The sequence below is a fragment of the Ambystoma mexicanum genome, chromosome 3q (genome assembly GCF_040938575.1).
Source record: "Ambystoma mexicanum isolate Mex_15411 chromosome 3q, UKY_AmexF1_1, whole genome shotgun sequence".
Lineage (NCBI taxonomy): Eukaryota > Metazoa > Chordata > Amphibia > Caudata > Ambystomatidae > Ambystoma > Ambystoma mexicanum.
The window spans coordinates 742,453,449-742,470,246 of record NC_090926.1 but is presented as its reverse complement, the minus strand read 5'-3'; the positions used below and the strand labels follow the sequence as shown (position 1 = coordinate 742,470,246).

Sequence of the window (16,798 nt, the reverse complement as noted above, 5' to 3'; positions counted from 1 at the left end):
CAGGGTTCCTTGGTCACAAGTCAGCTTTATCGGAAGATATATGCCATTGGGCCTTTTGTGTAGACTCCAGGCAGTTGGCAGAGACATTAAAGTATGGGGTGTTATGTGAGGACAGAATAAAATCCGCTTTGTTCTTTCTTGCAAACGTCAGAAAGTTGGGAATAGTGTCTGTTTTGTTATTTTATCCCACTCCCTTCTCCCCAGGGTTGAGGATTGTGCAGCAGATGTTTTAGGCCTGTTGTGCATTAGGCACTGTCGTGTTTGGATGTCTACTTATACCTCATTCCACTCTTGCCATAGAATCTAGCTATTTGTTCTTTTCAAGAGATAATGCAGCATATTAAAGCCACCAGTGGTGGACCTTTCAGTACTTCAATGTTCTACATGGGAACTTGCCATTTTAACTGTGTGGGACTCATGCACTTCTCATCTTTTCTGCCCTTCAGAAGGCAGTTACTTTACATAATAACACGTGTTAAAGACATTATTGTCCCTTTCATGCATTCTATTTGTCTAAGGACATGGTGCCAATGTAGCTGCACTTGAACTATGTCTAAATAAGTGTGCAGACTCACTATGCGAACGCTAAACAATTGTATACCAACCACACTTTCTTTCTGCTTATGTCTTAGCAAATAGTGTACATTCTCCCTTGTTCCCCATTTCTCATGTTCAATGTATAACAAATTGACCTCTGTGAAGAGGTAACAAATGACACTTGCAAGGAATTCTAATTTAAGGTCATTTGTTTGGTTTGTCACAATGGTCGTTATTTTCTCTGGCATTTTAAAGTGTCCCCACACTGTCAAATAGTCTCTGCAAGGTTTTGGTCTCATACCCAGATTAGTGCACAGGCCACTGTTGTAGCTTATCTCCATGGGCCATGCTTTTGGCTTGTCCTCAAGTATTAGTGACTGGCCGATTCTCTGCTTTTACCGGGACAACACATTCACCTTTTCTTTCTACACCTTTTACTTTGTCACGGATGCAGCTTTCCTTTCTCCAACTTTTTCTTGGCCAGACATTTGTTTTTTCTTTATGTACCATTTCCTTGTGCAGAGATGTGGCCTTTTCTTGCACACTTTCACTTTGGCCAAGGATTCTACCTTTTCACCTTCCCCTCTCCTTTTGGCCCTGTGTTTCTGCTTTTTTGCTCCACCTTCCCTTTGATCACAACTGCTGCCTTTACTTTGGCTGGTTTATCGCAGGGCAAAGCCGTTTACTGTGTGTGGGCCACAGCCTCTGCTTTTCTGTGTGGATAAGGTGCCCCTCACACCGTCTCCTCTTCCACCCACTCTCAGGGTTTTCTTGTTCTTGCCACCTTTCAAAACGTTCTTAGATTTCCTCTTTTTCAATCCATCTTCCTCCATTCACTGGGCTTTTTTCTATATATCTAACTTCTGTGATGAATCCCCAGATGTCGTCACTTCTCCCCTAGAGGGAGACCCTTCCCATGAAGACAGCGAGGTGAGGCCGCTACCCGATAGTCCCCCTGGGGGTGGTTCTCAGAGGGTGGATCTCATAGGGAGGGAAAACCCCCTATGAGAGTAGTGATGACCTGGTGAGAACGCAGTACTATTATACCTTGCCAGACCCTCACCCGCCTATCCTCTCACCTTCCCATCTACCCCCATACTTCAATGTGTATAGGTAAGGTAGACTATCTTACCTCCTCAAGAAGTACAGAGATGAGGAAGCATATGAGTTACCCAAGTAGAGCCTCCTTGCAAAGTACTGGGACAAAGAACTCTATTGACTCCTGGGAGAGCAGTCACCTCAGTACTATGACGAGGAAGAAGTGCGGATCAATACAAAGTACTCTGCAGAACGAAGATGAGCACTCCAGAAAAAGTAAGGAAAGCCGGAACAATTATACTATAAACACTGAAGATGGACTTCACGGGTTAACCCTCCCTGGAGGAACCGCGAATGCGAAGCAAGAACAACCCGAACCACGGAAGCAGACTGGGTCGCCAAGAAGGGAGTAGGAAGGTCTGACACAGGAAAGGGAAAGAGGAAAGACCTGGTGTATTGGTGGAAAAGGGCTCTTGACGTTCATGAAGTCAGAGAGGTGTGAAGGAGAGGAACCACACAACGAGAAGGAAAAAGGAGACTGCAGAGTGACTGCAGTCCTACGAAAGTCCACGGCATCCCCCGAAGTACCGCTGCAGCCTGAAAACGCCCTGGAGAGACTAGAGCCCCCACGGACCATGAAGCAAGGTACGTGGGTGGCCAGAGATGCATTGGGGGACCAAGGAGTCTGTGTCCAGTTAAGCTGGCGAGGGAAGTCACCAATACAGGGTCTGGGACACGTATCACAGTAACGTGGCCATCTTATATAGTTGGCCATCCGATAGCACTTGGCAGGAGAGTGAACCAAGTCTACCCTGAAGGACAGAGGAGAAATGCAAGTCGGGGACCCACACCCATATATTAAAGATCCCCACTGCTATTCATAGTCACAGTACCTGGCCGGGTAGTGAACCAGGTGGGCTATGAGATAAAGCCTGCGTAAGGCCAGGGGATGGGAGTCATCCCCCCTTGTGTGTTGATCTGCCATATAAAGCCTGAGAAAGGCCAGGGGAAGGAAGACATTCCTCTGGCACGGCAAAAAGAATGAGAGAAAGATACCTGGAGAAGAGAGGCATTCTCCAGGTGCCCTTTAGTGAGAAAAATTGTGGGCAATAAGGAATGATGTTTGAGTTGGAACGTTTGAATTTAAACTGCAAACATTTACAGCACCTCAAGCTGGAACTGGGTGTTATATCCTGGAAAGGAACTGAGACCTGGAGAATGAAGTCAATCTCTAAGGCACAGATCCCACCTGCCAATTGGAACCATAAACCAGCATCCAGAAGAAGGGAGCCAATCTTCTGGGCCAAGAAGAACCAGTATCTTTAAGAGTGTAAGTGACAGAAGTAGGTATGTTAACACACGACGGTGGACTATTTTTCATTTACTTGGACATTTTCATGGATTTGTTTGTTCCTTATTTGAGGCAGGGAAACCCCTCTTAGAGTTGGGGAGGGGTCGGTTTCTTCTTTATTTATACCAAAATAAAAGTATATGCCAACAATCATGTCACCTATGTGTCGGTCCCCTCCTTCTACACCCTTACACTTCCTCTACTATCAGGGTTTTCTCTTTCTATCTTACTACACTTTCCAGATTTCTCACTCTTCTGATGGCCCCTCCACTCCACAGTACTTTCCACTTTATTGAACATTTTTCCTGCACTCCAATATTAGGATTCCACAAGAAAGTGCTCCAAAACTCCCCTTCAATGGTGCCCTGGGGACAGGCCTTTGTATAGGGTGTGGACTGTTTATCTTTTCCGGAGTGTCTGGAAAGGTCAAGGGTTCTCTCTGAGCCTGTTCAGGGACACGATGCTTTGTAGGCCAGAGGCTAGGATAGAAGTCTTTAATTAAGTCAGCCGCCATTTTGGATATCACTTTTGTGTTGTGTTGCTGTGATTGTGCTGCTATGGCTGCAGGACTTCCCTTTTTTGGATTCCGGTTTGGCTGTACTATGTTCTTTGCAGACTCAAATGTGCACTATATACCTTTCTGGACTGTACATTTGGAAAAAGACGCTTCTCTTGTATTCTGTGCAGTTTCACTGAAAATGACTTTTCTATTCCTATAGTGTGGGGAAGGAGTGGAGCCCTGTATGTGATCTGGTTATCTCTAGATGAATGATGTGCACCCTTTTGTCCTGTCTGTTAGATGGGTGGGTAGCACTGCTGTCCCATAGCTGTTCCCTTCAGGGATGGGCAAAGTACTTCTGTGAGCTGATTATGGTTTCCCCATAGCAGTCTTAGGGTCTTGTGACGATGACCGGGTGGTCACTTTGTCCTATTTCAGACGTGCAATCTAAATGTCATCCTCAGTGACACCATCCTGGGCACAATGGCCTTACCTGCAGTGCATACTGGGTACGGCCCTGGCCATTGCCTGTACACTGCACTCAAACATTGCAGAAAAGATGTATTACCAATTTGTGCTCTTTGGGTTTCATGGATTGCAGTTGGTACCCCTGCGGCATCAATGGTTGGCAATGGCTCAGCGGACTAATGCTGTCACCGTATGGCGCCCTATGTAAATAAGGGCTATGTCATTGGGTTACCTGACCAAACCTCATGTCTATGCAGCAAAGTTCTTTATTACCAAATACAAGCTTATTCCACTCCTCTGTGGCTTGCCATTGCCATCCCTACGGTCGGTGCATGCCCCAGAAGGCTGAAATTTGCCCCAGCCAATTTTCCCTGAACAGGGTCTATGCACCCATAATGGCTATCAGACTGTAAACTTGCGATTTACCACTCAACATTGAGTTCCTGGAATTCCCATTTGAATCAAAGTCTGCCTGTTCACCAGAAGAAGTAAATAATAAAGGTTGAGGTCAATGTTTGTGCTGTTAAAAAAAATGTATACATTTTGACCAAACCAAGTGCGGATTTCAAGCAGAACCAGGTGCCAACAAAGAAATGACATTTGGTATCAAAGCTTCCAAAGATTTCTGTGCTACTCTTTGGCAACCATTGTTTATGGGAATTTGAATGGGATTTGGAATGTTAACCCCCATCATCCTCTCATGTAACTTTGACCACCCTCCTGACCCCCCAGAAGGGACATTCCAAAAAACATTCAGTGTATACCCTACATTTCCTTTTGAAAGTTCTGTGCATTTTTATTCAGTGGCAATAAACTCTACCAAAATAGTATTTTCCTACGGACCAATTTTAGATATTATTCCAAGGCTGATGATAGCAGATTATATTTTATTTATTTTTACATTTGTATAGCGCACAGGCAGCCCTTTGGCACCACGGTGCTGTTACTTGTGCACAACTTAGTTACAGGTACATCATAATTTGGGCATGGTTACATTTTCATATCATTATACATTGTTAATTTTATTAACAGTGAAGTTACAGGCTAGAGGGTTGCAGTGAGAGGTGATCAAGCGAAGACCTATGTTTTTACAGCTTTTATGAAAGCTAGATGAGAGTTTTCAGCTAGAACGGGTGGTGCAGGGGAGTTCCAGTGCTGGGCTGCTAGGTAGGGGAAGCTGGCACCTCTGCTTGGGTTCTCTTGATATTGGGTAGCTTGAGCATGTTTGAGTAGGGCACTCTAGTCGGACTTGTGGATGTGGAGAGGTGTATTCTTGCAGAGAAGTAGGGAGGGGCAGTTTGGTGGATACACTTGTGTGTCAGAGCAAGGACCTTAAAAAGTACTCACTCTTTGAATGGGAGCCAGTGAGCTAGCTTCCTGGCGGCCGTGATGTGCTCTCTTTTAGGAATCCTGATTGCTGCACGCATGGAGTTGTTCTGAATAACTTGTAGTTTTTCCATGCTTTTTGAAGACGTGCCTAAGAAGAGGGCATTGCAATAATCTAGTCTTGATAGTTGTCCTTGGAGAGGAATGGTCTGACTGAGTTAAGAATTTTGGCGTGATACACTGCGGATGATGCGATGGCAGTGACATGCCTAGTTATAGTTAAGTTGAAGTCTAGATGGACACCCAGTGTTTTTACTGAGTCTACAACTGGGATTCTGACTCCGTCAATGTTGAAGTGGCTGAATTGCGACTTGAGGTTTTTGAGTGTTTCAGTAGATCCTATCAGGAGCAGCTCAGTTTTGCCAGTGTTTGAACAGAGTCTGTTTGTCGCCATCCATGCCTGGATGGTGCTGTAGATTTCTTTGAGGGTCCTGGAGTCGGTGTCATAGTCACCCGTCAGTGTAAGGAGGATTTGGGTATTGTCTGCGTAGTTGGTGTAGGAGATACCCAGATAGTCCAGAATGAGGAAGAGGGGATGTGTAAAGATATTATAGAGGGTGGGCGAAATGCATGATCCTTGTGGGACCCCACATAGGATGATGGTGGTGAGGCAGAGGCTATGTCGGAAAAGACTTGCATTGTCCTTCCTTGTAAGAAGGATGAGATCCATGCAGTTGCTTTAGGTGAGAACTTGGCGGTAGAAGTTAAGTGGTGGCATAGGACGTTGTGATCTACAAGGTCAAATGCCACAGAGACCTAGGAGAAGGAGAAGAGTGGGTTTGCCCGAGTCTCTCGCATCATTCATCTGGTTTTTCAAGTCAAGTAGTGCTGTCTCAGTGCCGTGCCCTGGACGGAAGCCTGATTGACGTAGCCCGAGGAGTTTGTTGTCCTCGATAAATTGTTGCACCTGTAAGTAGGCCGCTTTGTCCTACCCTGCTCTCTAACTTTAATGAGCAAGCCATCTTGCTGGGCCAGCGTCTCGATGCCCTTTGACTAACAGTAGGTTACAGCTGAATCATGGACAAAAAGATTTTCATTCTTGGCCCCTATACTAAATGAGGTATTTGAGTCCCAGCGTGCAGCCCTGCTTTTTGATGGCACTCCGCGATGTGAAACAGGCTTTCCTTCAACTTGACAGAGCTCAAGAACACTATCTAATGTATTCCTATAGAAGGCAGAGCGACAGTGTTGGGTGGTTTGGTAGATTCTCAGATGTCTCTGTATAGTGGGCTTCCAGCTGTAGCCGTTCAAAAGCTTTAATTGGTCTAGAATGCTGCTGTAAGACTTATCAAGGGATGTCAGAAATGGAGTCGTGAACGGCTGGACGCAAATCTCTCTTCAATGGTTGACTATCAAAACCAGAATCCACTTTAAATCTCTCTTTGGTGCACCAATGCCTTCGGGGAAATATCCCACATTATCTTTCTGAGATAATTTAGAGAACACATTTGGTCCAAAGGAAAATGGGAACAGCTTCTGCTGCCATAATTACGTTCACCAGATTCTGTCTTGCGACCCGTGGGGGCCATAGATTTCCAGTGTGGGTCCCCACCAAGTGGAAGAGTCCAGCATTGCCCCTATGTTTAAAGCCCAGACAGATTTGCATCAGGGCCCTTTAAACAGTAAACCTCTTTTAGGTGTTTAATAATGCTTCACTATCATCCCGTTACACTAATGAGGAGATCCAAGAGACAATTTAGTTGGTGTGTGAACTTTATAAACGATCTTAGTCACTCAGGTTTGCCAGTTAGAACCAGAATGTGTTTTCAGAACTGAACACCTAAAATACTTATCTACTGTAAGGGAAATTACTTTGGATGACTTATCTCACACAAAACGGTCCAGAGCTTATGTGACTCTCGAGACCCCGGATACTACGTCTAGAATGGTATAACTTTCTATGTTGGCCAAAAGATTTACAAAAAGCTATATCTAGTGCTGATAGGAAATGAGACGGTGTAGAATCTGGCACTCTGCAGTGGCCTAGAGATCCAATTGAATAATGAGAAAATAGCCCAGGTTCAATGACATTCTGCCAATGAAAGAACCCTTTCATGAGGACCAAGGCAGAGGAAATGGAGGGCATCAAGCCACGTGCTGCTCTCTCCTGCCAGATGAGCATCAATGAGGAACATTGTGCATGCATTGTTCCAGTGAGGATGGAGAAGGGATGTGTACCTCCAAGCATTTAGACTGTATACTACAGTGGTGTTAGATGTGTAGACACGGGATCTTTATCCTGAAAATGGATCAAAACTGTATTCCCACCTTTCTATGCTCTTTGAATCCTACTCTGGGGTGGCCCTTATTGAGAACCCTGAAAAGGCAGGCTCTCTTTCAAGGAGGTCCTGTTTTTAGTTCTCACAAATACAGGCACACATTCTTTAAACCTGCAGTATGAGGTGTGAAGAGCTCGGAGTCTGAAAGCAGAGTCAGCAAGGAATAGAATATGAGGAATGACTCATTAGGCTTTTGGACAGTGGCTTACAATCCATTGCTGAGCACAACGTTGTCTTTTCACAAACATTGAAATTGTTCGCACTTGTATGAAATGTTCCATAAACATGCCAAAAAACAACCAATGTTTCTTAAATAAATACTTTGTAGGCAAGCATACCAAAAATAGTAATGATATGACTTGTGTGTGCCATGGTTGCCAGAAATGTTAGGTGCCCCTCTATGCAAAGGAACTGGACATGTGCCGGGTAGAGTCCACTCATAGTGAAATGGGTATGCACTTTAACACCTGCCTGAGTATGAGAAGCAGGACTTTTGTCCAGTGTATTGTCTCAGAAGCTGATGTTGGAGTCTCTCGCATTTCGATGGCATGTGTACTTGTACTATACTGCTCACCCCCTCCCCCGGACGAATTTTCCTCATTTGTATGGCGGAGTGCAAAAGAAGAAGGTAAAAAGGTGGCATAAACCATGTACACCGTCCTTTTCCACTCCTCTGTGCAAATGAAGTAAACACTGCCTACCACGTACACATGGCAGGCAGCGTTTGTAATAGATTCCTATGGAGTTCTCCTGCTTTTTGCTGGTGTGAAAAGCAGGCGGACACATCATTTGCACCGGCCTGAAAATCTATGCTGGTGCAAATGCTATAGTATTTGTATGGTGAAGGGGAAGAGTGTGGGGGAATCATAAATTACGATCGGCCCGTCCTCTCTGCTCTACAAATGAATGAAAAGGAGCTATGATCTGTTGCCTTATGTGATCCCAAACAGGGTGGCCTACTTTTTCTGCTCAGGGAAGGAGCTTACAGCCTGCAAACAGTGCATGGTGGGTGAAAAAGCCAAGCGAGAGCGAACGCAGGAAATCCAGTTATGTTTCCTATTGTTTAACCTCTGTTTCATTTCGAAGTAGTCGGCATATGGCCCAGGTTAGAGTCACCCAGTGGCATATTAGCACCGTGGAGAGACGTTGCGCTGCTAAGGAGAGCGTTGTGTAGTGAAGGAGAACAGCGTGGCTGATGCAAGCAGCAGTTACGTGGCATCATCTGGCGTCCCCTCTACCACTTGACCAATCTTGGTCTCTGAAAAATGAACATCGGGCACTGCTGACACGCAACCCCAGTGGCATTGAACCCCCTAACGTTTGATGTAGACCACAATCTTACTCACCGTACGACTCTTCACCAAAGTTTCATGCAAGACTTCCCACTCCACTACATTCTTCAGTTCTTCGGGGCTAGGGTAAAGTTTCAGCTTCTCCTCCATCTCTTTCTGTGTAGAAGGAAAGCGACAAGACGGGATGAGGAAATCGGATTATCAGGTCCGATGGCAGAATGAGAAGACACTGCACATCTACAGGGATTGGCAGCATTCCCAACATGCTCTGCACATCAACAGGCAGCCACAACATGCCCTCACAGGGTGCATGCTGCACATCTACAGGGATCTACAATATTCCCAGCATGCTCTGCACATCAACAGGCAGCCACAACATGCCCTCACAGGGTGCATGCTGCACATCTACAGGGATCTGCAATATTCCCAGCTTGCTCTGCACATCAACAGGCACCGCACATCTACAGGGATCTACAATATTCCCAGCATGCTCTGCACATCATCGGGCAGCCACAACATGCCCTCACAGTATAGATTCTGCACATCTAACGGGCTCTAAAACATGCCTAGGCAGATGAAACTGCACATCTATACACACAAAGCTACAGCAAGACAACAGATCCCACAGTTTGCATATCTACAGGGAGCTACAGCATGCCCTCATAGTACACATGCATCATGACTGCAGTGAGAGAAAAATGCCCATACATAACGCACACTGGCACACACTGCATAGCTACAGGAAGCTACAACCTGCCCTTGCAATAAACACGCATCACATCTAGGGGGGAGTTACAAGATTTCCTTGCAGATCGCAGATAACATGCATAAAGAACTACAGCATACCCTGATTGAAGACAGTGCGTGTGTAAAGAGAGCTGCAGCATATCCTCCTAACACAAAGTGCACATCTACAGGGAGCTACAACATGCCTTCGTATTACACATACAGCATTACGCCCATACAGAAGACACTGTAAAGCTACACAGAGCTACCACATGGTTCACATCCATTATAGAAAGTAAGTGCAGCATAATTAAAGTGATCCAAAACATGCCCATACAGAATGCAACCATTGCACTTTTACAAGGAGCTACCATATGCTCCGGCAGCGCACCCACAGCACATCTACAGAGAGCTACAACATTTCCTCACAGAATACACTGCAAGTGTACAGGGAACGCATATCCTGACAGAAAGCAGGGCTTGTGTTAAGTGAGCCACAATATTCCCTCACAGAAAACACTGCATGTGTACAGGGAACGCATACCCTGACAGAAAACAGGGCATGTGTTAAGGGAGACACAATATTCCTCACAGAAAATACAGCATGTATAAGGGACCAAAATAATGGTACAACGTTCCTTTTTCCCCATTAATTTTTTCAATGGGTTTTTTTGTCCAATTGATTTTATCTGAAAAAACCCATATAAAAACATAGAGTGGTGTGGGGGAAGCTATATAAGCAGAGGGTGGTGGGGTCGGGAGTAGAGTTACATTAACAAGGGAAGGGAGGTTTTGGAGGTAACCCACGCAAAAAGAAGAAACAATTTTTTGATGTCGTTTTCCCCAAAAATATTTCATCAAAAAACCCATCAAAATAATGACTGGTGAAAAATGAACACAGAACCCAAAATAATAACCTAAAGCAAACAGTGAATGTGTAAAGGGAACTACAACAGTCCTCACAGAAAACACTGTACATATACAGGGAGCTATAACATTCCCTCATATCAAACCTTTCATGTTTACAAAGAGCTTCAACATTCCCTCACAGAAAACACTATGTTGTGAGGGGTCAGAAATGTGAGGCGGACCACGTTGTGAAGTTTTCTCAAAGAAAAACATTTTATTATAATACAAGGTTGAATGAACACCTCACTATCCCTACCCTGACAAGGATTTCACTGCCTAAAATAAACTAAAGGAAACACTCAAACAAAGGATATCTGTCCCTCACACTTAAATACATCAAAAATAAACAAGGAAATGCATGGCAGTTCAAAACAATAATGATTAAGTTTACAAATTAACCAAAGTCTCTTTTCAGAACCTGGCCGAACTGCCCTTCCCCAGGTTTAAACATGATTCTGCTTCACAGTTCAAGAAAAGAACAGAAGGAAATCCTGATTCGCAAACAAGTTCTAATACAGTCTCATGTAACTTCAACTTGTCAACAGAAAGTTACAACACATAGGTTATAAGATGATTCTTCTTCTTGAAAGAGGTTCTTATTTCCTCAATAGCAACAATGTTTATATTGGTCAGGATGTTTTGCCACTTTAACAACTCTAAGAAATATAACTTCTCCACAACAGCCGTGCTTGGCTCTACCTCCTGTACTACTAACAACATAACATGTCTCTGTCAAGACCACCTTTTAGTACACCTCCAACTTCCACCTAGTCTGTTTCCATGCCAGACTTCCAATCTCCAAAGGTTTGCCATTTGGGTATGCTCCCCTGCCAGAGGAGCATTTCACAACAACAAGAACTGTGTGTGGTCAATGTAAACTGAAAGAGGTTAAACTCTTTGAAACTTTCAACAACTTTTAAGGGAAGTAGTAAGGGTATTGTTACACTTATTACATTCATGCGCCAAGTAGTCAATGAAAAATTCCACTCAATAGGATTATATTTTATAAAGCGGTGTATTTTATGAACAGGTGCCCTATCGTGATGACATGTGTTTCGACGGACGCAGCCGTCTTTTTCAATTCAGGGCTGAATAGTATTCCAATATGACTTACTCGAATTTGCTGAAAAGCTGTGTTCAAAATTACAAACCAATACCATTTGGTATTAAATCAATTTTGGAATACTATTTAGCCCCAGAAGGGCAGCCTTTTTGTCACTCTAGTTTCCCCACTTCACAAGCACCCAAAGACTGACAGGCATAGGGTTTCTTCCTACCTTTCCCCAGGTTGTGACAATATGTGGGAGTCCCAACTTGTACCATAATATGGACAACCAGTTTCAGAGTTTATAAACCTTGCATTAGCCCCCTTCTGCTTTTGTCAATAATGGATAGACTGTGTTTACCTTATTTCCAGTTGGTCTCGGCTTGGGCAATGCTGATTAACTCTTAATAAAGTCGCCCCCACCGTTGGTTGGGTTTTCCACAGGCTCCCATAAACTTTTAAACACATCAGGGAACTGCTGTAAAAGGTCTAATAAATCTTGCTTATAATTCTGGTATAACTCAGAAGGGATTAATTGACTGACTTCACTCTCTTCTGATAATAAGCTTTCAAACATGATGTATGTATTTTCTCTGGGTCTTCCTACTAATAGCTCAAAGGGAGAAACTCCAGTAGATGACTGGGGGGTTTTCCGAAACAGCAAATAGGGCCCAGGGTATCATAAACTCCCTCGTTTTCCCATCTGCCTCCACCAACTTCTTTAAGATTTGTTTCAGAGTTTGGTTAAATCTTTCAACCAGTCCATCGGCCTGCGGATGATAAATGGAAGTTCAAGGTTTTAATCTGCAAGATATCTTTTACCTCAGCCATGAGTTTGCTCATGAAAGTAGACCCTTGATCAGTTAGAATCTCTTTTTGAAATCCAGTTTGGGGAACAAAATGGAAGTAGATATTTCAAGATCTGCTGTGAAGTATTGTTCTGTTAAGGAAAAGCTTCAGGTTAATGGGTTGGATAGTCTAAAATAATCAATATGTACTTATTTCCCAACCTGAATGTTTCTAATGGACATACTATATCCATCCCAATTCTAGAAAAGGAAACATCAATAATAGGTAAAGGATGTAGAGGAGTGGGAGGGGGCATCTTAGGACTAGTTTTCTGGCACAGGGTGCATGTATTTTTCAAGTTCTTTATAACTGCATACAATACTGTCCAATAGAAACTGTTCACAATTTGAGCTTGTGTTTTAGCGGTCCCTAATTGTCCCCCTGTTAAAATAAGCATGTACCATTTCTAGTACAATATTTCTATGACTTTTAGGAACTACAATGTGAGTCTTAGGATTACCAGAAGGATCTACATCACCCATATACAATAGCCCAGTTGTTACGCTCACCTGGTTCCCACGGGGGCGTCGACCGGAACTGGGCCGCTGTTGTTTCCACCAGCGTGACGTGTACGGCTGAGATGACTGACTGGACTGGCCTGCTCAGCCTAGTTTGTCTGGCTCGCAGGAATATTCTTCTGCAAAGGAGAAGAGGAATTAACCACCCGTGGAATTGAGTGTCAACCCACCTTCCCCACTCCCGTTGTCTTCCCACAGATCACTCTTGACGTCCCCTCCTTAGTCTCACCTGATGGTTTGGAAGGATGAGCTCTCCATCCTGCGTCGACCGCAGGGGCGCGTTGATGACCAGTTACTTCACTGGCGTAGAGGAATTGGTGAGTTCCAGTATTGACTCTAAAGTCCAATTGTTCATAAGAGTTCAAATGTCTGATCTTCACTCTGTCCGATTCCTTGCAGGTTGCCGATTAATCCACTCGAAGATTTCCAAATGGCAATTGGTAAGATTCAGGTAAGTCTATTGTGGTTTTCCCCTTAGGGGCCGGGGTACGGCGATGAAGCAGAGTTGACTGCGCCGACCCGAGATGAGGTGAGTACCCCCCGTGGTAAATCAGGTAAGTCCTTGGGGGTAGCTTGTATAGCCTTAGAGAGTCCCCTTGCTCACCTTGCTGTCTTTGTCTCCTTAGGTGTCGGAGGGCGGCCGCGAGATGGAGAGAGCGTGATGGAATGCTGAAGTACAGCCAAGCAGGTGAGGTCAGCGCAGCGCCGTAGGAATGCGAAGCGATGCTTCAAAGACTTCTGTCTTTCAGCTCTGTGGCGAAATGGATCAGGATTCAGGTAAGGATTAAAGGTAAAACTCCTGTTCTAACCTTTATCTTTCTTTTCTTCTTGTTCCAGGAGTCCCAGGACTGAAGCGGGCGTGGCTGAAGACTGGAGCTGCTGAAAACACGGTGAGAGTTACGCTGCAGCAAGCAGAATAACGCGAAGCACGTGTGGCTGTCCGGGCGTGGTTTAAATAGCCTTGGAAGAAGATCCAGGTAAGTATTCTTCCACAGCCCCACCCAAGTAACAAAATAGTCCCTTCAGTAAAATAGTCCCTCCTAAGCCTCATTTGGCTTGAGTCTTCATGCAGCATGGTCTGCCTCAGGTGAGTGTGCAGCATGGTCTGCTTCAGGTAAGTTATCAATAATGAGCCTGGCGCCCATGGCGCCAGGACTGACTTTATCTTTATGAGCCTGGTGCCAGAGGCGCCAGGACTGCACCCAAACAGCCCCTAACTGGAGTTTTTGGGCATGCTCCAAGTGGCATGATGCCTGCTTCCGGGGCAGCTGGGCCTGTTCTGGTCTTCCGGGGGCAGGCATCATGACAGCACTCCCCCTCAAGGCCCCCCCTAAAGTCGTTCTCCCCCTTGGCCGTGGTTTGTCTGGAAATTCCTGATGGAACCTCTTCACTAAACGAGGTGCATGCACATGGTCACTAGGTTCCCAAGACCTTTCCTGCGGACCATAACCTTTCCAGTCAATTAGGTAAAAGAGTTTTGATCTCACTCTTTTTGAGTCCAAAATATTCTTGACTTCGAACTCGGGCTCCCCGTCTATGAGGATAGGTTCAGGTGGAGTGGTTAGCCTAGTTCCTGGTTACACTGGCTTCAAAAGAGACACGTGGAAGACGGGATGGATTTGCATATGAGCAGGTAGGTCCAAATTGACGGCCACTGGGTTAATAATTGCCTTGACAGAAAAAGGTCCCAAATACCTGGGGTTAAAGGTCCGAGTCCCCTTGAGTGGTAAGTGCTTAGTGGCTAACCATACTTGGTCCCCTATTTGGTATTGAGGAGCTTCACTTCTGTGCTGATCCGCATCCTTTTTGTATTTTTCCTTAGCCTTTTGCAAATGGATGGTTGCTTCTTTAAAGGCTTGTGTAATAACAGCGTGGAGATGGTCCACTGCGGGCATCTCTAAATGCTGGGGTGAGTCCAAATCCGAGGTTCGAGGATGGTGCCCATAAATGGTAAAAAAAAGGACTTTGTCCAGTTCCTGAGTGTACGGAATTATTGTATGCATACTCTGCGATCCACAGAATGTCTTTCCAATTCCCCTCAGATTGATGTAGCATACAACGGAGGTACTGTTCAAGAGTCTGGTTGGTCCTCTCCGTTTGACCGTCGGTCTGAGGGTGGTGACTGGTCGAAAGCCTAACATCAATTTGTGCCAGTTGGCAGCATTTCCTCCAAAAATGTGAAATGAATTGACTGCCCCGATCTGAAATTAACACTGAAGGAAAGCCATGCAGGCGGACAACATTTTCAAGGAATTCCTTGGCCAGGATTGAAGCTGAAGTTATCCCTTTTAAAGGAATGAAGTGGGCCATTTTAGAAAAAAGATCTACAATAACTAGAATGGTATTGTAACCTTGGTACGGGGGTAAATCCGTGATAAAGTCTAATGACAAGGTATGCCAAGGGGTAGGTGGTATGTCTAATGGTTGCAATAATCCAGCAGGTTTTTTCTTTTGCCCTTTATTTTGTGCGCAAATGCCACAAGACATGACAAATGACTTGACATCCTTTCGCCAGGTGGGCCACCAAAATTGCTTCCTAATTTTAGCTTCGGTTTTTGCAATACCCGGATGCCCTTCTATTAAGGTGTCATGGTAATGGGAAATGACAAGTTCCTGTAGTTCTTTTTGCGGTAAAAATAGCCGGCCTTGGTAATAAGGTAAATCATCGATGACAGAGTACTCTGGACCTTTCTTTGCCCAGTCCTGTAGGGCAACAGAATCAAAGAGTTGGTGGATCTTGTTTTGAATGTCCTCCAGTGTCTGTATGGATGTCAGGCCAAGGATTCTCTGTTCCGGAATTATGGGTACGGGTTATAAAGTTATTTCTGCTTCTCCCATTCCAATCCGGGACAAGGCGTCTGCTTTACCATTCTTACAACCTGGTCGATAGGTTATTACAAAATCAAACTCGGCGAAGAACAATGCCCAATGGAGTTGGCGCGAAGATTGGGCTTAGGCTGTCTTTAGGTATTGTAAGTTGCGGTGATCGGTGATGACCGTGATGGTATGTCTGGCACCCAGTAGATAGTGCCGCCAACCCTTGAAGGCGGACTTGATGGCCAGCAGCTCCTTGTCGGTTATGGCATAGTTTAATTCGGGGGCTGAAAATGTTCTTGACCAAAACACCACTGGGTGAAGCTCGTTAGTTTCGGGATCCTTTTGGGAAAGGACTGCTCCCATGGCTGAACTGGATGCATCTGTTTCCACTATGTAGGGAAGCTCGGGGCGCGGGTGTCTTAATATGGGAGCAGATGTGAATTTAGCTTTTAACTCTTGGAAGGCGTTCTCGGCTTCCTCTGTCCACACAAAGCGTTTGTTTTTTCGCAATAGCGTCGTAATGGGATGTACAATGTGCGAGAAGTCTGGGATAAACCTGCGGTAGAAATTGGCAAAGCCAAGCATGCCTTGAACTCCTTTGATTGAACTTGGCGAAGGCCAATTAAGAATGGCATCCACTTTTCGTGTATCCATCCGGATTCCTCTCGGGTTCAGAATAAATCCAAGGAATTCCACTTCCGTAGTGTGGAAGATGCACTTTTCCAGTTTAGCATATCATTTATGCTGGCGTAACTTCTCTAGGACTGCTCGGACGTGTTTTACATGGTCAGATTCTGATAAAGAGTATACTAAGATGTCGTCGATGTAAACGACCACACAAACGTCGATAAGCTCTCGGAGGACATCGTTCATGAAGAACTGGAAGGCTGCTGGTGCATTGCATAGTCCGAAGGGCATCACCTGGTACTCAAGTAGTCCGTACTTGGCGCGAAAAGCACTCTTACATTCGTCACCCTCTTTGACACGTACCAGATGATATGCCCCATGAAGGTCTAGTTTCGTGTATATACAAGCATCCTTCACTTGGTCTAGTAGTTCTGGGATCAAAGGCAGTGGGTATCAA

At 44.9% G+C, this 16,798-nt stretch overlaps 1 protein-coding gene across 5 annotated transcripts in view; it reads right to left on the bottom strand.

The window, feature by feature from the left end:
• QRICH2 (glutamine rich 2) overlaps positions 1-16,798 on the bottom strand; it is a 930,541-nt gene that overhangs the window by 636,691 nt on the left and 277,052 nt on the right. For all 5 annotated transcript variants that reach the window (XM_069654697.1, XM_069654695.1, XM_069654692.1 and 2 more), the window contains one exon: positions 8,905-9,006. In XM_069654697.1, the coding sequence (XP_069510798.1) occupies positions 8,905-9,006 (102 nt within the window). The remainder of the gene's footprint in view (positions 1-8,904; positions 9,007-16,798) is intronic.